Source organism: Saimiri boliviensis, chromosome 4, assembly GCF_048565385.1.
Source record: "Saimiri boliviensis isolate mSaiBol1 chromosome 4, mSaiBol1.pri, whole genome shotgun sequence".
NCBI lineage: Eukaryota > Metazoa > Chordata > Mammalia > Primates > Cebidae > Saimiri > Saimiri boliviensis.
The window spans coordinates 22,674,253-22,691,412 of NC_133452.1; the positions used below are offsets into that span (position 1 = coordinate 22,674,253).

The following is a 17,160-nucleotide window of genomic DNA, read 5'->3' on the forward strand; positions in this document are numbered from 1 at the left end:
GATTTATATTTAATTATCTCTCCAACTCCTTTTCACCTTCAAAATTCTATGAGGACTGCGCTAGTGTGTAACTTCTGTTGTCAGAGCATGACAACTGGAATGCAGAAACACGTAAAGTTTACACTCCCTCCATTTCACCAGAAAGCATCCTCTTACCTACATCACTTTGAAGTAGAGAAACTCAAAGGATTTAGTGTGTCAAATATTTGTACTGTTATTTCTTATTTACATCATATATCAGGCCATGCCATCTTCTTTCTTAATATGTTTGCCGCATCTTACAATCTCAAGGAAGAAGAGAAGACAAAAAGCCAAAATGGCAGTAACAGCTAACCTCCTCTTATGCTGGCTCCTTCACCTACACACTATATAGTTTTCTAAATCTGAAAGCAAACAGGTAGACCTAATTTTCATATTTCCACTTTTTAACACAATAAAACTATCTTTATGTATTTATAATTCAAGCAGATTTTTAAAAAAGGCCATCCCAAAGAAGTCTATGATCAATCTTACTGAAGAGAAAAAGAATACTTAATACAAATGTAAACAGCGTAAATTTAATATTTCTAATATTTAGGTGTATAGTAATTGATTTGCTGTATTTTATTAACATTGATTCAAGTGTTGCTTTAAAAAACAATCTTAACCCAAGTATAAAAATGAAGAACAGGCCAGGCACGGTTGCTCACGCCTGTAATCTCAGCACTTTGGGAGGCCAAGGCTGACAGATCACGAAGTCAGGAGTTTGAGACCAGCATGGCCAAGACAGTGAAACCCCCTCTCTACTAAAAATACAAAAATTAGCTGGGTGTGGTAGCACGCGCCTGTAGTCCCAGCTACTCAGGAGGCTGAGGTGGGAAAAATCTCTAGAACCTGGGAGGTGGAGGTTGCAGTAAGTCTAGACCACGCCATTGTGCTCCAGCCTGGGTGACAGAGTGAGACTCCATCTCAAAAAAACAATAATAATAACAAATAAATAAAGAAGAACAGGTTACTAGATGCCAGGGACTGAAGCTGAGCAGGAGTTCAATTACAAAGGGACTGCCTTAGTGCTGAGGGTACTTTTTTATTTCTGAGGGATTTCCTTCCCTTAGTGTTGAGGGAACTGACCTATATCTTGATGTGGTAGTTACATGAACCTGCACATGTGATAAAACTGAACTACACACACAAACACACAAATAAGTGCATATATAAACTAAAAAATCTAAATAAAAGTCTATAGTTAGTAGCATTGTTGTCATTTTTCTGGTTTGCTATTGTAGTATTGTTACATAAAATGTTACTACTGGGAGAAGCTAAAAGAATGGTACACAAGCACTCTCTGAAACTATTTTTAAACTTAACTGTGAGTATAATTATTCCATAATAAAACAGTCTTTAAAAGAGGAAAAATAATCCGAGTCCTCATATATGGGTTCAGCAACTTCCCACACTGTAGTTTTTAAAAAAATTCTAACATTAGGAGAAATACCTAATGTAGATGACGGGGGAATGGATACAGCAAACCACCATGGCAGGCATATACCTATGTAACAAACCTGGACATTCTTCACATGTAACCCAGAACTTAAAGCATAATAATAAAATAAAATAAAATAAAAAACCGAATATTCGGGTATAAAACCTAGAAGCAAGCTATCTGTGAAACCGCTTTGCGATATGTGCATTCATCTCAGAGAGTTGAACCTATGTTTTGATTCAGCAGTTTAGAAACACTCTTTGTGTAGAATCTAGAAAGTGACATTTCAGAGTGTACTGAGGCCCGAGGTGAAAAACTAAATAACCGGCGACAAAACCCTAAAGGAAGCTATCTGTGAAACCGCTCTGCAATGTGCGCATTCATCTCAGAGATGAACCTATGTTTTGATGCAGTAGTTTAGAAACACTCTTTGTGTAGAATCTAGAAAAGGATATTTCAGAGTCCACTGTGGCCTAGAGTGAAAAACAGAATTACCAGGCTATAAAGCATAGAAGCAAGCTATCTGTGGAACTGTCCCGTGGTATGTGCATTCATCTAAGAGAGTTAAACCTTTGTTTTGATTCAGCAGTTTAGAAATATTGGTTGTGTGGAATCTAGAAAGTGAAAAATAAAAATATCAAAAAAAATTTTTACACTTTAAAATGCCTAATATACAGTTCTATACAGAATACTGAAGTTTTTAAAAACACATCTTCTGACCTTGAAAAACCTAGACAATTGCAAATTATTTTGATTACAGCTTTATGAAGGTTTTTACATTGTCATAATTATCTTTTTATACCCATGATGCCTTTCTTAAATCCTCTGGTATGAATAGAACATTTATCAAAAGCCAGAGGTATTCAGGAATTTATTTTCTCTCATATATATTTAAGAAATTATTCCACAGAGCCTAAAGGTTCAGGGACTAAAATAACGTCGACCATCTGTCCTCATATCTAAGGAGATCAGAACCTTTTCTGAAGCAATTTCTCTTTCTTCCTTTTATGACCAGCTTTCCCACTCTATCACTACTTGCAGTAAACATCTATTCTCAGAGCTGCTCATATATTCTCAAAATATGTAAGAACAATGTTTCCTATGCTGATAAAATGATGTTTTCTCCAGCTCCTTCTATACTTTCAAAGAGAAAGGTGACATCAATTACTTAAACCAATTAAGTGACATAATTGGGTGTTACTTAAGAACTCTGGCCGGTAACCACTTTCTAATGAATGAATGTTGATTTTTTGGTTGTATTCCAAAGCAATTCATTAAAGAAGCACATTCTTTGATTTATCATAAGCTCAATCTTTAAAAAACTATTTTAATATAGATTTCTATATTACACAGTATTCAATATCCCTTAACATTTAAATGCAGCACCTTTTACCAAAAACATTTACCTTAGGCCATTCAATTTACAGCAGTGTGTTGAGAAAATATTTTACATATTTATCTAATGTAAACATCTTACATTATTTATCTAACATCTGTCCATGATGTTAACTTAAAATGAATTACTATTTCTGACCCATAAGAAATTAATTTTTGTTCAACTATTTAAATAAAATGTGAATGTATAAAAGAAATCTGAAAGACTAGATGTGGCCCTATTTTAGATTTAAGTAGAAATGATTAAAACAATTCACTCACCTCATTAATCAGGAACTGGAGCTGGATTACTGCAGCTCCACTGTCATGCTGGCAATAACATTCTACTCCTGGACGACCAAAGCTGTAATTAATTTCATTAAGGAGTTTAAGGTATTTGTCGGATTTTTTTGAAACTGATAAGTTATGTAATAGGCTGATCAATATTCCAAAGACCTCATAGTCAATACAGGCTATTTACTGAAGTTGAGATTTAGAGTTAGTTTTGTTATATATCAGTCGAATCAGTTTCTGCTGAGAAGTCTCAAAGATTACAGGTTTAAACAAAATAATTAGGGAAAAATGAATTATTAAAATCAGCAATGTATCAAAACAAGATAATATATAGGTAATACACTTTATGCTGGCCCAAATTATTTTCTTTATCTTAAAATAACAAAAAGAAAAAAGGTGGTTGGATCTATAGAATACCCAATTTTGCCCAAGTCAGCAAACAAATCTGAAAAGCAGGCAAATGTCATTTTGGAATGTTGCTTTTAGAAAGTTATCTTTTCACTGTCAATTTTTCATTTCCGCAGTGTGATTTTTAACTAAGACTAAAAATATAATGAAGAACCACATAACTATGTTTCTAACTGAAACATGATACTGTATCACCAATGAATCTACCGATCTTTTAAATAGGCATGGATACAGATTAAAATGAATTGGCATATAACAATAACAGCAAATATTCATATAACATTTTCTATGTGTCAGGCATTATTAAAATGTTATTTATATCAACTCATTTAATCCTCATAACTCATGAAGAATATGTTATTTTCCTCCATTTAAACAGATAAGGAAGCTGAAGAAATTAAGTAACCTGTCCCAAGTCACACAACCAGTAGTAATGAAAACAGAATATGAGTAAGCATTCTGGCTCCAGAGTCCACACCCTAAATTTAAAAAGTATGCTGAGTAAAAACATCAAAACAGAACCAAAAAAAAACCAAAACAAAACTGTACATTTGTAGAATTCACTATGTGCAAGCCACCATTATACGCATTTTACTTTTATAAACTTGAAATAAGAAGGTAGCAATTTTACCCTGCTGCTAAACTAATCTCATTTACCAGCTATTAAATATTACCCTAAAATAAAAAGCAAAATGTAAAAATAAAATTTGGTGAGATTCAATAAAACTTATAGTTGCCATATATAAATTCAAATTCAGGTATAGAGTGTTTGTATATTCTATTAATACATACCACAAACTTACTAATGAAAAAATTGTGCCATAGGTTTAATTCCTATTTGCCATGATTTTTTCCTTTGGATTTCTAGAAATTTTCTAGATGGTATTCATTTTCAAGAGTTTTTTTTCTATTTATTACTACCAATTAATTATATATTATTTTATAAATTAACAGGCTGAGCATATTTAGCTCATAGTACCCCATTCTTTAAACACCCAGAATTACTGGTGGTACTAGTAGTGGTCGTAGCAGCAGTAGCAGCAGTAGTAGCGGCAGTAGTAGTATTTTTGCTATTCCAGTTGCTCAAATACAACGGCAGGAAACTAGATTTCAATTACCAGTATTTTCAATATGCAAATCACACGCTGACAGGCCATAAAAAAGAAAAATCTACATCTCTGTTCACCCATTTCCTTTTTCAGATGACAGCAGAGACCCTGCCCTTCTATCCAGTATAGTGAGTCTGATGCTAATCTCTTCAGCTAAATTATTCTTTCTGTCACCAATTAGCGTATTTTATAATTCCCATTTTACATGAATGTAAAACCTCTTTTGAGACTAGATCAGGATCAATGAGTAAGTTCATTTTTTAAATGAGTTACTGTAGAAAATCATAAAAATTATACTTTACCTATTATTTTATCACCAAACATATATAATATTGTCAATCTTTTGATATTAACCAAAGACATTTTCTTTGAGTATGAATCTATTAACTAAAAATCGGGGCTGTTTTTCTTGAATAAAACATAACCATAACTATCCAGGTATAAGATTTCCAGTTAAACTTTTTTTTTTTTTTTTTTTTTTTTTTTTTTTTTTTTTGATACAGAGTCTCGTTCTGTCAGCAGGCTGGAGAATAGTGGCATCTTGGCTCACTGCAATCTCCGCCTCCCAGGTTCAAGCACCCCCCTGCCTCAGCCTCCCGAGTAGCTGGGAGTACAGATGTGCACCACCATGTCCAGCTAATTTTTTGTATTTTAGTAGAGAAGGAATTTCACTATGTTGGCCAGGATGGTCACGATCTCCTGACCTCATGATTTGTCCACCTAGGCCTCCCAAAGTGCTGGGATAACAGGTGTGAGCCACCACGCTGGGCCTAACTTCTTAAATGGAACTTTAAAGATAATATCAACCAATATGAGTGCAGCATTCATATATAGTCTTATTATTTCTTTTCCAGTCATTTATAGGTATACACACCAAACTGGGAGGGAAATTTTAAATGACTGACCTTCATGAAGTCTTTTGAAAGCATTCATCTTAGATATTCATTTTAAAATGTCTCTTTTGGCATTTGTATTTCATTATTTTATAGAATATTACGGTGATTTACTTGATTAGAATATCTAATAGACACAAAAAGATTGGGAATACAGAAAAACTGATTATTGTTAAGATTAAGCAACAGGTTAATTTGAGCCTTCTAAGAAATAGCTTACTGGTCTTGAAATTTCAAATTGCCATGTGCATCAATGTTTTATCCAAAGAGAATAAAAAATGTCTATAAATTCAGGAAGTCAGTTACACAGAGGTCAACAGAGGTTTTACTCTTAGGCTATGTATGAAACTACTCTAAACAAAAGTGTACTTTTAAACCAATATGATATAGTTCCTTAACTTCTAGCTAACATAGTAAAAACAACTTCTTAATAAACAGTAAGAACCACTTACTGAGTTACTACTAAGTGGTTAGGCACTGTGTCTTAAATATATAATTGCACTTAATCATCACAGTAACTCTGAAAAACAGTTATTATTCATATTTTATGGGCAGTATTTCTAAGGCTCAGATAAATGTTTTTTTCTCAAAGTTACTTATTGCATTCTCTTTTCCTGTAAATAAGGCAGTAGTATACAGCTGCAGCTAGTCCCAAAGTGTCCTACCACCAAACTGCCCTATGGATTGGAAGAAAAATTAATAAGTTATTACTTCATTATAACAAAAAATTTTAAATTAAGTTTTAAAAACAGATATTGCCTACATGTAATCCTGAGACAGTAACACAGAAAGAGCACAAATTTCACAGCAAGTATTTCTCTATCCTGATAGTGGATCAGAATTCTGGCTCTACTGCAAACTTTCTACACCCAAATTTCCAGAAGAGATGCCTGGGTAGATTGTTTGTTCATTTATTACTTATTTACTTATTGTGCCACAGGAACCATCTGAGGTACAATGAGACTTGAAGACCTCTACTCTCAAATTAGTTCATATGTCAGCTCTGCCATTAGATGCTGTGATCTGGAGAAAATTATTACAGGTATTAACTAATGAATCTATAAATGCATAATAAGACCTATCTAGACTAGCTTGCAGCACTGCAATGAAGATTAAACTACATAGAGTGTACTTACCAAAGGGTATCCATTATAATTATTTAAGACAATATATTATTCACTATGTTGGCTAGAACTAAATGTTCCCTAACACTGGACATACTATCATAACACAACAAAATGTCAACATTGAATTTATTAGATCACAAAACATTTATATCCTTTCACATCTATATTATTCCTTGCACACATGGTTCTTCCTAATACTGACATTACTATGTTAACATTTTTATTAGAAAATAGTCAAACATTGTAAATGAAGATCTGCTTGGTAAGTGATTTCCATTTACTATGGCTATGTTCACAATTAAATGATAAAATTAAACATTTGAAACTAAAATAAAGAAAAACCAAAGGAAGATTATGCACTGAACATTCCTGCAAATTTATTAAGGAAATATTTACTATTCTAATATTTGTTCTTTTATATATGTATGAATCAATTATAAGAGAAAGGTAAATTTCTTCTTCTGTCATGATATCTTAGCTTGTAACTCTAAACTTCAGTGTATTCTTCCGAAGATGATACAATTTCCTATCTCAGATACCTTTCTGCTCTCAATTTTTCTACTGCTTGCCTAACAAGAGCTATGATATATACCCTAATCCCACTAGTAATTCCTGTTTTTAAAGGAAACCAGTTAATTTATCTGACGCATGATACATGTCAGATAATTCCTGCACAGCTAGACTCATGGTCCTGTTCTACAGAAGCACCATTGCCACTCGTGTATTTATGAAGAGAAGATGTAGAGGCAATGTTAAAAGAGATTGGGAGCACAGTCTTTGAACAAAAGACTGTGTAATTTAGATATGACTCTATCTGCAAGCAATAGGAAAAAAAGAAACAATTATAGAAAAAAAAATAACATGACAAAACTAGCAATTAATGAAGAATAAGCAGGAAGAGGTATACAGGACACATGAGCAGAAACAAATGCCAGAACCAGTAAAACCTTTTATTTACAGTAGCATATATCAAATTCAAAACAAGCGTTAATCTAACTGCTGAAATGGCTTTTTCTAGTTGAATGGTTGAGAAGGGAGGAATAAATGGGAATTGGGAGGCCTTTAAGTACATCAGCAGCAGCAGCAGCAGCAGCAGCATCACTAAAGCTGAGATTTACTGAATACTTAAGATGTGTCAAGTACAATATTTTCACAAATAAGGAGACTCAGGCACAAGTTTAAGCAACTTGCCCAAGGCCACTCACCTAGTTAGTAAAGAAGCTGAGATATGAACCAAGGCAGTCTAATTCCAGAACCCACAGTATAAATTACCAACTTACAGCACACACGCAAATACACACACACACACACATCAAAGTATATTAACAGCCAATTTTCACATGTAAATGTTATTTCCTGCTTTATTGTAAGTTATCTTAAAACTGGAAAAAGTACACAGAAAAAACATATGTATAATCAACATTTCACAACTGAGCGAAGCCAGATTGGTCTAATTACATAAAAGTAGACCAAATGTAACTTGTAGTAAGTGAAACTCATACACCAATTAGATAGTAAACAATATGCTAATTTAATAAATAATACACTAGAGTCATTTTTCATGTTAGCTTAGGATATCATATATAAAAATTAATTTTAATAATGAAGCAATATGGCCCAGCAAGATAAGCAAAAAGCTAGAATTCTGTATTCTAATTCTAGTTGTAATTTCGAGACAACCTCCTTACAAATATCTCCATGTGTAAAAGGATCATCCAAAAAAACCATTTTAGAGCCTATAGCTATTGAGAGGAACAATACTTGGCAAAATTAAGTAAGAAATAGAAACAAAGAAACAATCTTATCTTTTAAAAGTATACAGGATCAATGGAATACATGAGGTTAGAATACAGGGCAAAACCACATATCTCAATGGGTGCAGAAAAAAAAGGATCAGACAAACATCAACACCTTTTTACGATTAAACTCTCAACTCCATAAAACTAGAAATAGAAGGGAATTCCCTCAACATGACAAATGGCATATATGAAAAACTCACAGCTAACATCCTTCTCAGTGGTGAAGGACTGAATGCTTTCCCAGTAAGATGGGGAAAAAGCATGTCCATTCTCACCACTTACCTATTCAACATGGAATCTAATATTCTAGCCATGGAAATATGCAAGGAAAAAAAAGAAAGAGAAAGTGTTCAGGTTGGAAAGAAAAAGGTAGGACTATCTTTATTCATAGGTGACATAATCCTATATATAGAAAATTCTAAGAAACCCACTATAAAACACTAGAATGAATAAAAAAGTTCAGCAAGGTTGCAAAACACAAGAGCAATATACAGAAAAATCATACCCTGGCAATGAATGATCTGTAAATGCAATTAAGAAAATAATTTCACATCATAAGGAATACAATATGTAGAAATAAATTTATCCAAAGAAATGCAAAACCCTAACATTAAAACTACAAAGTAGTGCTGAAAGAAAAACTACATAAATGAAAAGATATTCTGTATTAATGGAACAAACAGTATGATTAAGATGACAATAATCACAAAGCTGAATTTAAAAAAAAAAAAAAACTAAAACTCTATTAGAATTCCAGTTGTTTGCAGAAACTGACAAGGTAATACTTAAATATTATATGTAAGTTTATCTCACTAAAGCTGTTAAAAAAAAGAATTAGCTTGTATGGTAATACTTAAATATTATATGTAAGTATATCTCACTAAAGCTGTTAAAAAAAAGAATTAGCTTGTATGAATGATAAATACACCACATATGAATATGTAGTAACAGGCAATGAATTTAAGGCAAGCAAACTCTACAATTATTAACAAAAACAAATTAAAACATGCTAGTCTTAAATATATTTCCTTTTGTCTGAAATGTTTAAGTATTTTTCATAAGCAATGAATGAACTTAACTATTTAGCAATCTAAATAAAATGCAGCACAATAGGAGAAAAAAAAGACTACAGTTTAACGTTTTTACAAGTAAACTACTTATTTCCTTCCGTCCTGCATTTGACTTTTTAAATTTATTTCATCCAAGATTTAAAAACAAGAAGTATTTAACATATGAGAAACAAAAATTTAATATTCTCATAAACAAGAAAGTTGATCACATAAAGAATTAGTATAAAAATACATATAAGTAAAAGTCCCAAGAAAAATATCTTTCTCTTGTAAATTATAATCACTTGTATTTCTCACTAATAACTTAAAATATACATTAATTCCTAAAATATGCTAATGAAAATTGTTCAAAAACCCCCAACTTTGGATATTATGACTGAAAAGTAAGGAAAGAGGTCTTTGGTTCAAGATACTAAGCTGAACAAATATGTTTGCTGTCATTGCGTTCCAAGATCCCCTTAAAAAATAAAGGACCAGAAAATATAAAAGGAAAAGGAAGCAATATAAAAGATCACTTTAGAACACGTAACATCTAACAAAAGAAAAAGAAAAAGAGAAAGGTATCAAAGAAATAATAGAAGAAAATAAGAAAATAGATTTTACTGAGCTTCTAATGAACATGGGTCCTTAGAAGTACGCAGAATGATAAATGAAATTAGTCTCAACCTAAATACACCACCCTAACATGTTCTTTAAGGCTTAAAAAGAAGACAATACAGACTTCCAGGTAAGAAGAAACAAAAAACAAACAAGTCACCACCTGCAAAGAAATGATCAAACTACTAGTTTGCTAGCAATGTTTGCTGGTTGCTAGAAAACAGTGAAGTAATGCCCTCAGACATACAAGGCAAAGACATTCAAGAAAACCCCTGACAAGATCTGATTATAGAACAAAGACATTCAGATATTAATGGGCCTCAAAAATCTTACTGTTCTTTTTGGAAGCCATTTGAGACTATACTCCAACAGACTGAGGGCTCTAGAGATGTGACTCTATCCTTGAGAAGCCTCAGGCATTTAAGCACGAGATGACAGCAGCCAATGTGTAAGGGAAGTGGGGGAGAAGGAAGAAAAGTAGCTGTACGAGGAAGGAAATGTACTAACAGGATATCACTTGGCTGTGGAATAAAAAGTAATAATACGTACTGTTCACTCATCTCCAACTTTTAGGATCAAACTGAAAGTTTGTATTAATCACACGTGACTCGAGTTGGCAAAGGAAAGGAGGAAGAAAAGGGAAACACACTCAGGAAAAGCGACGGGTCAACATTTTCATTTTACGGAGTGGGCATCCAAGAGCCAGCATGCATAACCGACAGAGCAAGAAATACAGAATTAACTATAAGATATTTATTTAAATTTACAAAGGTAACAAGGAAACAAAGTAAAAATAAGGACAAGGATACAGAGTAGGGGAGATATGAGGCAAATGTTCATTTACTAAGGCAGGAAATCAACCAATAATTTCTAAAGTTGAAACAAAGAACATTGGCAAGAGATTTTATTTAGAGTTAGCAACATGACCAGAAACAGTTAAATGGATCCTTCTGGGAAGCATAGGTATGCATGGGAAAGGTAGGCTATGTACTTTTCATCACAGCCCCCACTGTACTACTTAATCTTTAAAACCAAGTATATATCTTTGGAAAGGTGGTTTTTTTGTGTGTGTTTCTAAAGTGGAGAAAAGTAGCAGTATAGAATCAGACATACCATAATTGGGTTTATTTCATTATGTTATTGTATCCATCTAACTGACTTAATACCATTAATACTAGAACCTTGTTTTCATACCTCACATTCTGGAATAATAAACCACATACTTAGTCTCTCTCTCTTCGCCACTGGTTTCTTTCCAACCCTATCTGCTTTCATTCACTACTATACAGACATTTGTAGCAAGAAAAATGGGCAAATGAAGGGGAACCAAACCAGACCTTCTTATACTAACGATCCTAATTAGCCTCCATGTTCTCCCATTTTGTAGCTCCTAGGAAGTAAAGATGGGAAGCTATAGAATATTCCTTAACCATGTTTGCTTAATCCATTCAATTTTTATTGAGAACTTCAATAGGCACTGAGAGTACAAATCATAGTCCTTATCCTCAAAGATCTCAAAAGTTTAGCAACAGAAATATAAAAGCAATGTAACAGGTAGGTCCTCACTTACTCCAAGTAGATAAGAATTCTGTAGACAAAAATATTACTTGAAAAAAAACCTTTTCAATTATTCTCACAAACATCAGCTCATCTGAAACTTTAGCATGTCTTACACTATTCTTATATGCCCATGCCATTTTTTTATTTCCCTCCTTGCTTATTATACAGTCATACTGAATTTGGCACCTACTTCCTTTTCCTTCAGTTGGGACAATCTTTGGCTGAATTATGCAACTATGTTGAGAGCCTATACTATACTTCCATCCTAGAGTGTGGAAGGCTTTCAAATAGTCTCAGGTAATAAGAACACAGTTATTTGCTCTCTTTATTCCCAAAATCTGGAAAACCATATGACACATAGTAGACACTCAATAAATATTTATGAATGAATCAGTTTTCTTAGAACCTAAGAAACATGTTTTATGTCCAGAAATACCTTTTTTTTTTTCAGGGTCTCATTCTGTCACCCAGGCTAGACTGCAGTGGCAGGATCATGGCTCACTCCAGCTTCAAACTTCTGGGCTCAAGGGTTCCTCCTGCCTCAGCCTCCAGGGTAGCGGGGACTACAAGCACTTGCCACTTATACCTGGCTAAATTTTCCTTTTTTCTTTTTTGTAGAGCTTGGGTCTCGCTATTTCCTTGACTGGTCTTGAACTTCTGGACTCAAGCCTCCCAAAATGCTGGGAGTACAGGCAGGAGCCACCACGTGTGATCCAGTCATAGCTTCTTAGGTAACATTAGCTCACTTTTCAGAAAACCAATAAAAAGTACACAACAGAGGAAAAATGTTCTAATCCTGTCACTTTCAGGAAATCGGACTCAATTTCCTCTAGGATCCATTATAGCCCTTAAAATCCCATAAATTACATTTCTAGCCCATTCGTTTTACCTTCATAACTTTTTTCAGGTTGTTATTACAATCACAACAATATTTCCTCTTATTGCTTATTCTTCCTCATGGGATTTGTACTGTCAGCAAAGTAGAAACAAAAATAGTAAAAGAAACAGGCCATGGGCCCCCAGCCAGTGATAAAATCTGAGAGTACAGCTCCTGGCAGGTATTCACTACCATCACTACCACTGTGCATTATGAAAATGTCTGACATACATATTCTGACAATCTCTTCTTTTATGAAGAATGAGACAGTAACAAAACTGGTATATATGTTGTAAATTATTAATATTTTTAAGATTATATATCTTTTCAGAGCATCTGTTGATCCATTATTTTTGATGAGGAAAAAGGCAAAGAAAAGTTATAATACTATTCTAATCTCTACAGAAGGGACATACTCAGTTTTACAACCTAGGAATGGAAGACTAGAGTACACATAAACTAGAAAGCAACTGGAGAACTTTGGTATCCTGTAAGATTTCTGAAAATACCTTTTTATCTTGCAAAGCTTAAAGATGAGAATAAGGATCATACTTTCTATGAACTATATAAATGACAACAAAATATCCTACAATAGTATAAGTTTAAATATATAATATTCTGTGAAAGCAAATTTCTCTGAGGAGATTGTCTCGTACTAAATCAAGAAAAAATCGTAAGGGAAAACTGTTCCTTCCTACCACAGTAAAAAAGGTAAACCCAAGAGCACAATTTTGAATCATCAGAAACACTGAAGGTTAACCTCTCTTACCATTTCTTTCGGTACATTCTTAAACCTTCAGCAAACAGGGTAATTTAAACCTTTTTAAGTATTCTGATATGCCTTCAAGATGTTGCTACTCTGAATTGCCTCACTACTCTCAATAAAAAGTCAGTAGATGATTTTTACTTTTAATGGCCTAAGTCATAGAGAGATTAAACCATAATGTGATTATTTTTCAATAACAAAGCTAAAATCTAAATACCACTGTAACAGGATCAAAGAATACTGATGGAAGCATTTGTCAAGTAAAAAGAGGATAAGCTTCAGATTAGGACCAATACTATATTTTGTGTGAACATAAAACACAATTTAAAAAAAACATGGAGCATCATCAGAAATCTTTGATTTCTTCATCCACACTGTTATGGGGGACAAATGAAAGTCTATAATTAAATGTGGCAGTACATGATATATTTATCCTACTAATGATAATATAGCCTGCTAAAAAAAATAATAAACTTTCTGTAAGTAGCAGGTTATGAGGGAAAAATGAAAATACATCAGATACTAAAACAATCTATCTTTGCTGTAGTTTACTTACCTGTGAAACATCGCCTGCCTTCTTAACCTGATCAGTATGAAGATCACCTACAAGTTAATTTATTTTATTTTAATTTAGTTGAGTTTATTTTATTTTATTTATCTGGAGACACAGTCTCACTCTGTCTCCCAGGCTGGAGTTTAGTGTTGCAGTCACAGATCACTGCAACCCCTATCTCCCAGGTGTGAAAGGGATTCTTATGGCTCAGCCTCCCAGCTGGGATTACAGGCATGCACCACCAGGCCCAGCTAATTTTGTATTTTTAGTAGAGATGGGGTTTCACCATATTGGCCAGGCTGGTCTTGAACTCCTGGCCTCAAATGATCTGCCTATCTCGGCCTCCCAAAGTGCTGAGACTACAGGCGTGAGCCACATCACCCAGCCAAGCCCTGCATGTTTTAGAAGAGACTTTTCAACCATAATTAGACTCCATGGTCTTTTATATTGCTCATTCTCATGACCAGCGATAAATTGCTAGGAAGGGGAAACATTGTAACTCAAGTCCTAGGACTCCAGTTCCTTTCCAAATATTTCACATAATACACTTTCACAGCTCTGTCTCCAAATGCAGTGGCAGAACAAAAAGGCAGCGTATTTCCTCATGGTTACACCACAGATCTCAAGATGTTATAATTGCTTTAAAACGACATCCTCTCTATATGTGGTAATTAACATGTTTCTTATCTACCATCTGCTAAAGAATACTGCTACCCAGCCTGTCAAACCCTTAAACCAATAGTTCTCAATTTTGGCTCCATATGACAAGCATCCACAAAGATTTAAAAACAAAAAATTACAGATGTCATGCCCCATGCCAGACTCACTGACTTGGAATATCTAGAGAAGAAATTCAAGCGTGTTTGGGCATTTGTACATTTTGTTTTTTTCAGCTCCACAAATTATTCTAATGTATAGCCACAGTTGAAGAACACTGGAAAACCTTGTGGGCATACGTATAATTGTTACCTTCCCTAAATAAATTATTTATATACATAAAATCCATTAAATAACTTCCTAGATTTCCTTTTCTTCTCATTGAATAATCATGAATTCCCTATCTCCTCCTAGGTCTTACTTTCCAAATGTTTATTTAATAATTTCCTATTCTCATCTGAATTAGCTTCTGACTGACTCAATAGAAAGATGGTCAAAACAACAGATTTATAAGTGTTTACCAAAAATTAACATAATGAAGAGCACTTCATTTTGTATATTATAGGCTATGAATGTACTTGCAATCCAAAGCCTTGGCCAACTGATTAATTACAGTTTTGGAGTACCCCTATTCTACAGTTGCAACTACTCAATAAACGTCAGTTTTAAAACCTCTTTTTGGAGACCATGTTTGTTTTCACCAATAAAAATTAATAGCAACTTCTGTTTTCCAGTGTAGTATGTAAGGAGCATGGAAATCACACTTTATCTTAAGAAGAAGTAAAAAGTTGAACAAACTGGAAAATCAAAAACTCTTCTTAAAGATCTGTAAGAGAAATGAGATCACAAGAAAAACCACTGGCCCAAACTGGAAAGACAGACAGGTGAATGTAGAGAATCACAACTTGCTAAAGCAGAAACCGGTAAGCACAAACCTCTTGTGAGAACCAGTGCCAGGGTAATGAAGCAAGCACTGTAACTGAGGAATAGCTGGAGGCTCAAAACAGACAAGTCAGGAAGTCAAAAACTCCAGGGGAACCCAGTCATAGAGACGTCCCCACATCTTTGTAAATTTTACCTCCAAAGCTTGACCAGGTTCTCACAGTGAATACTGGAGAAAATCCCCTCCTGCCACCACCAGAGGGAAGAGAAAAAGCAACCACTTAAAAGTATACAAGACCATATTCTGTTCTTAACAACAAGGTCTGCCTTCAGAAATAACAGTTTCTTTTCACCAGAGCCTAACCTGCTGAGGTTTTATCAGTCCAACTAACCTGAAAGAAGAGAAATCATTCAATCCAGTGGGCACAAGACTTCCAAGTAGAGGAAGAGAAGTAACCAACTTCAGCCCACTTTAGCCATCCTATCCTACCTAAAAGGGAGTTGAAGTGTGGGAAAGAGGGATTAAGAAGCACTCCTAAAGTTCACAGTCCAAGAGCACAGACTCACTAAAAAATGACACCTAATGACAGCACACTTCCCTTCCCCCTACATTACCAAAGGCCTATCATAGCAGATTTTACCTTTTACTCAGTACATCATGTCCAGATATCAGGAAAAAATTAAAAGGCAAAAAATACAGTTGGAAGAGATGGAGCAGGCATCAGAATCAGACTTAGAAATGGCAGTAATGTTGGAATTATCAGACTGGGAATTTAAAACAACCATGGTTCTTATGCTAAGCATTCTAATGGATAAAGTAGACAATACCAAACAACAGACGGGCAGTATCAGCAGAAAGATGGAAATTCTAAGAACCAGTGAAAAAGAAAAGCTAGAGAAGTAAAGAAGTAAAAAAGCATTCTTTACTGTAACGGAAGTAAAGAATGCTTTTGATAGACTCAATAGTAGTCTGGCAAGGCTAAGGAAACAGTCTCTTAACCTGAGGATACCTCAACAGGTATGTCCAAAATTGAAAAGCAAAGAGAAAAAGACTGGGAAAAAAGCAGAACAGAATATCCAAGAACAGTGGGACAACTACAAAAGGTGTACACATAACAGGAAAACCTGGAGAAGTGAGAACAGAAAGGAATGTTTAAATCAATAATGACTGTGAATCTCTCCTAAATTAATGTCATACACCAACCATAAAATCAAGAAGAAAATACCAAGCAGAATAAATGCTTTAAAAAAAGCGACACCTAGACGTATTATTAAAACTGCAGAAATCCAAAGATTTTTTAAAAAATCTTCAAGGAAGCCATTGGCAAAAAACACCTTACCAGCAGAGGTGCAAAGATAAAAACTATTTCTGACTTCTCACAAGAAACCATGCAGGCAAACAGAGACAAATAAAATATTTAAAAGTCTAGAAAGTTAAAAAAAAAAACAAAACCACTAATTCTGTACACTGCAAAATTAGCCTTGAAAATTGATGAATAAAAACCTGCTCAAACAGAAAGTAATAAAATTTATTGCCAGTTGACCTGTACTCCAAAAATGTCAAAAGTTTTTTTTTTCTTAAAGAAAAGGACACAGATCAGAAACTCGGCTCTACATAAAGGAAGAGCATTAGAGAAAAAATAGAGGCAAAAATAAAAACTTCTATTTCTTAATTGATCTAGTAACAGTCTGTTCAAAATAATAACAGCAACAATGTATCCAGTTACGTATG

General features: G+C 34.0%; 1 protein-coding gene across 4 annotated transcripts in view; it reads right to left on the reverse strand.

The window, feature by feature from the left end:
• Positions 1 to 17,160, reverse strand: part of STXBP5 (syntaxin binding protein 5) — a 170,724-nt gene that overhangs the window by 137,634 nt on the left and 15,930 nt on the right. For all 4 annotated transcript variants that reach the window (XM_039467624.2, XM_074397306.1, XM_039467625.2 and 1 more), the window contains exon 3: positions 3,119 to 3,200. In XM_039467624.2, coding sequence (XP_039323558.1) covers positions 3,119 to 3,200 — 82 coding nt within the window. The remainder of the gene's footprint in view (positions 1 to 3,118; positions 3,201 to 17,160) is intronic.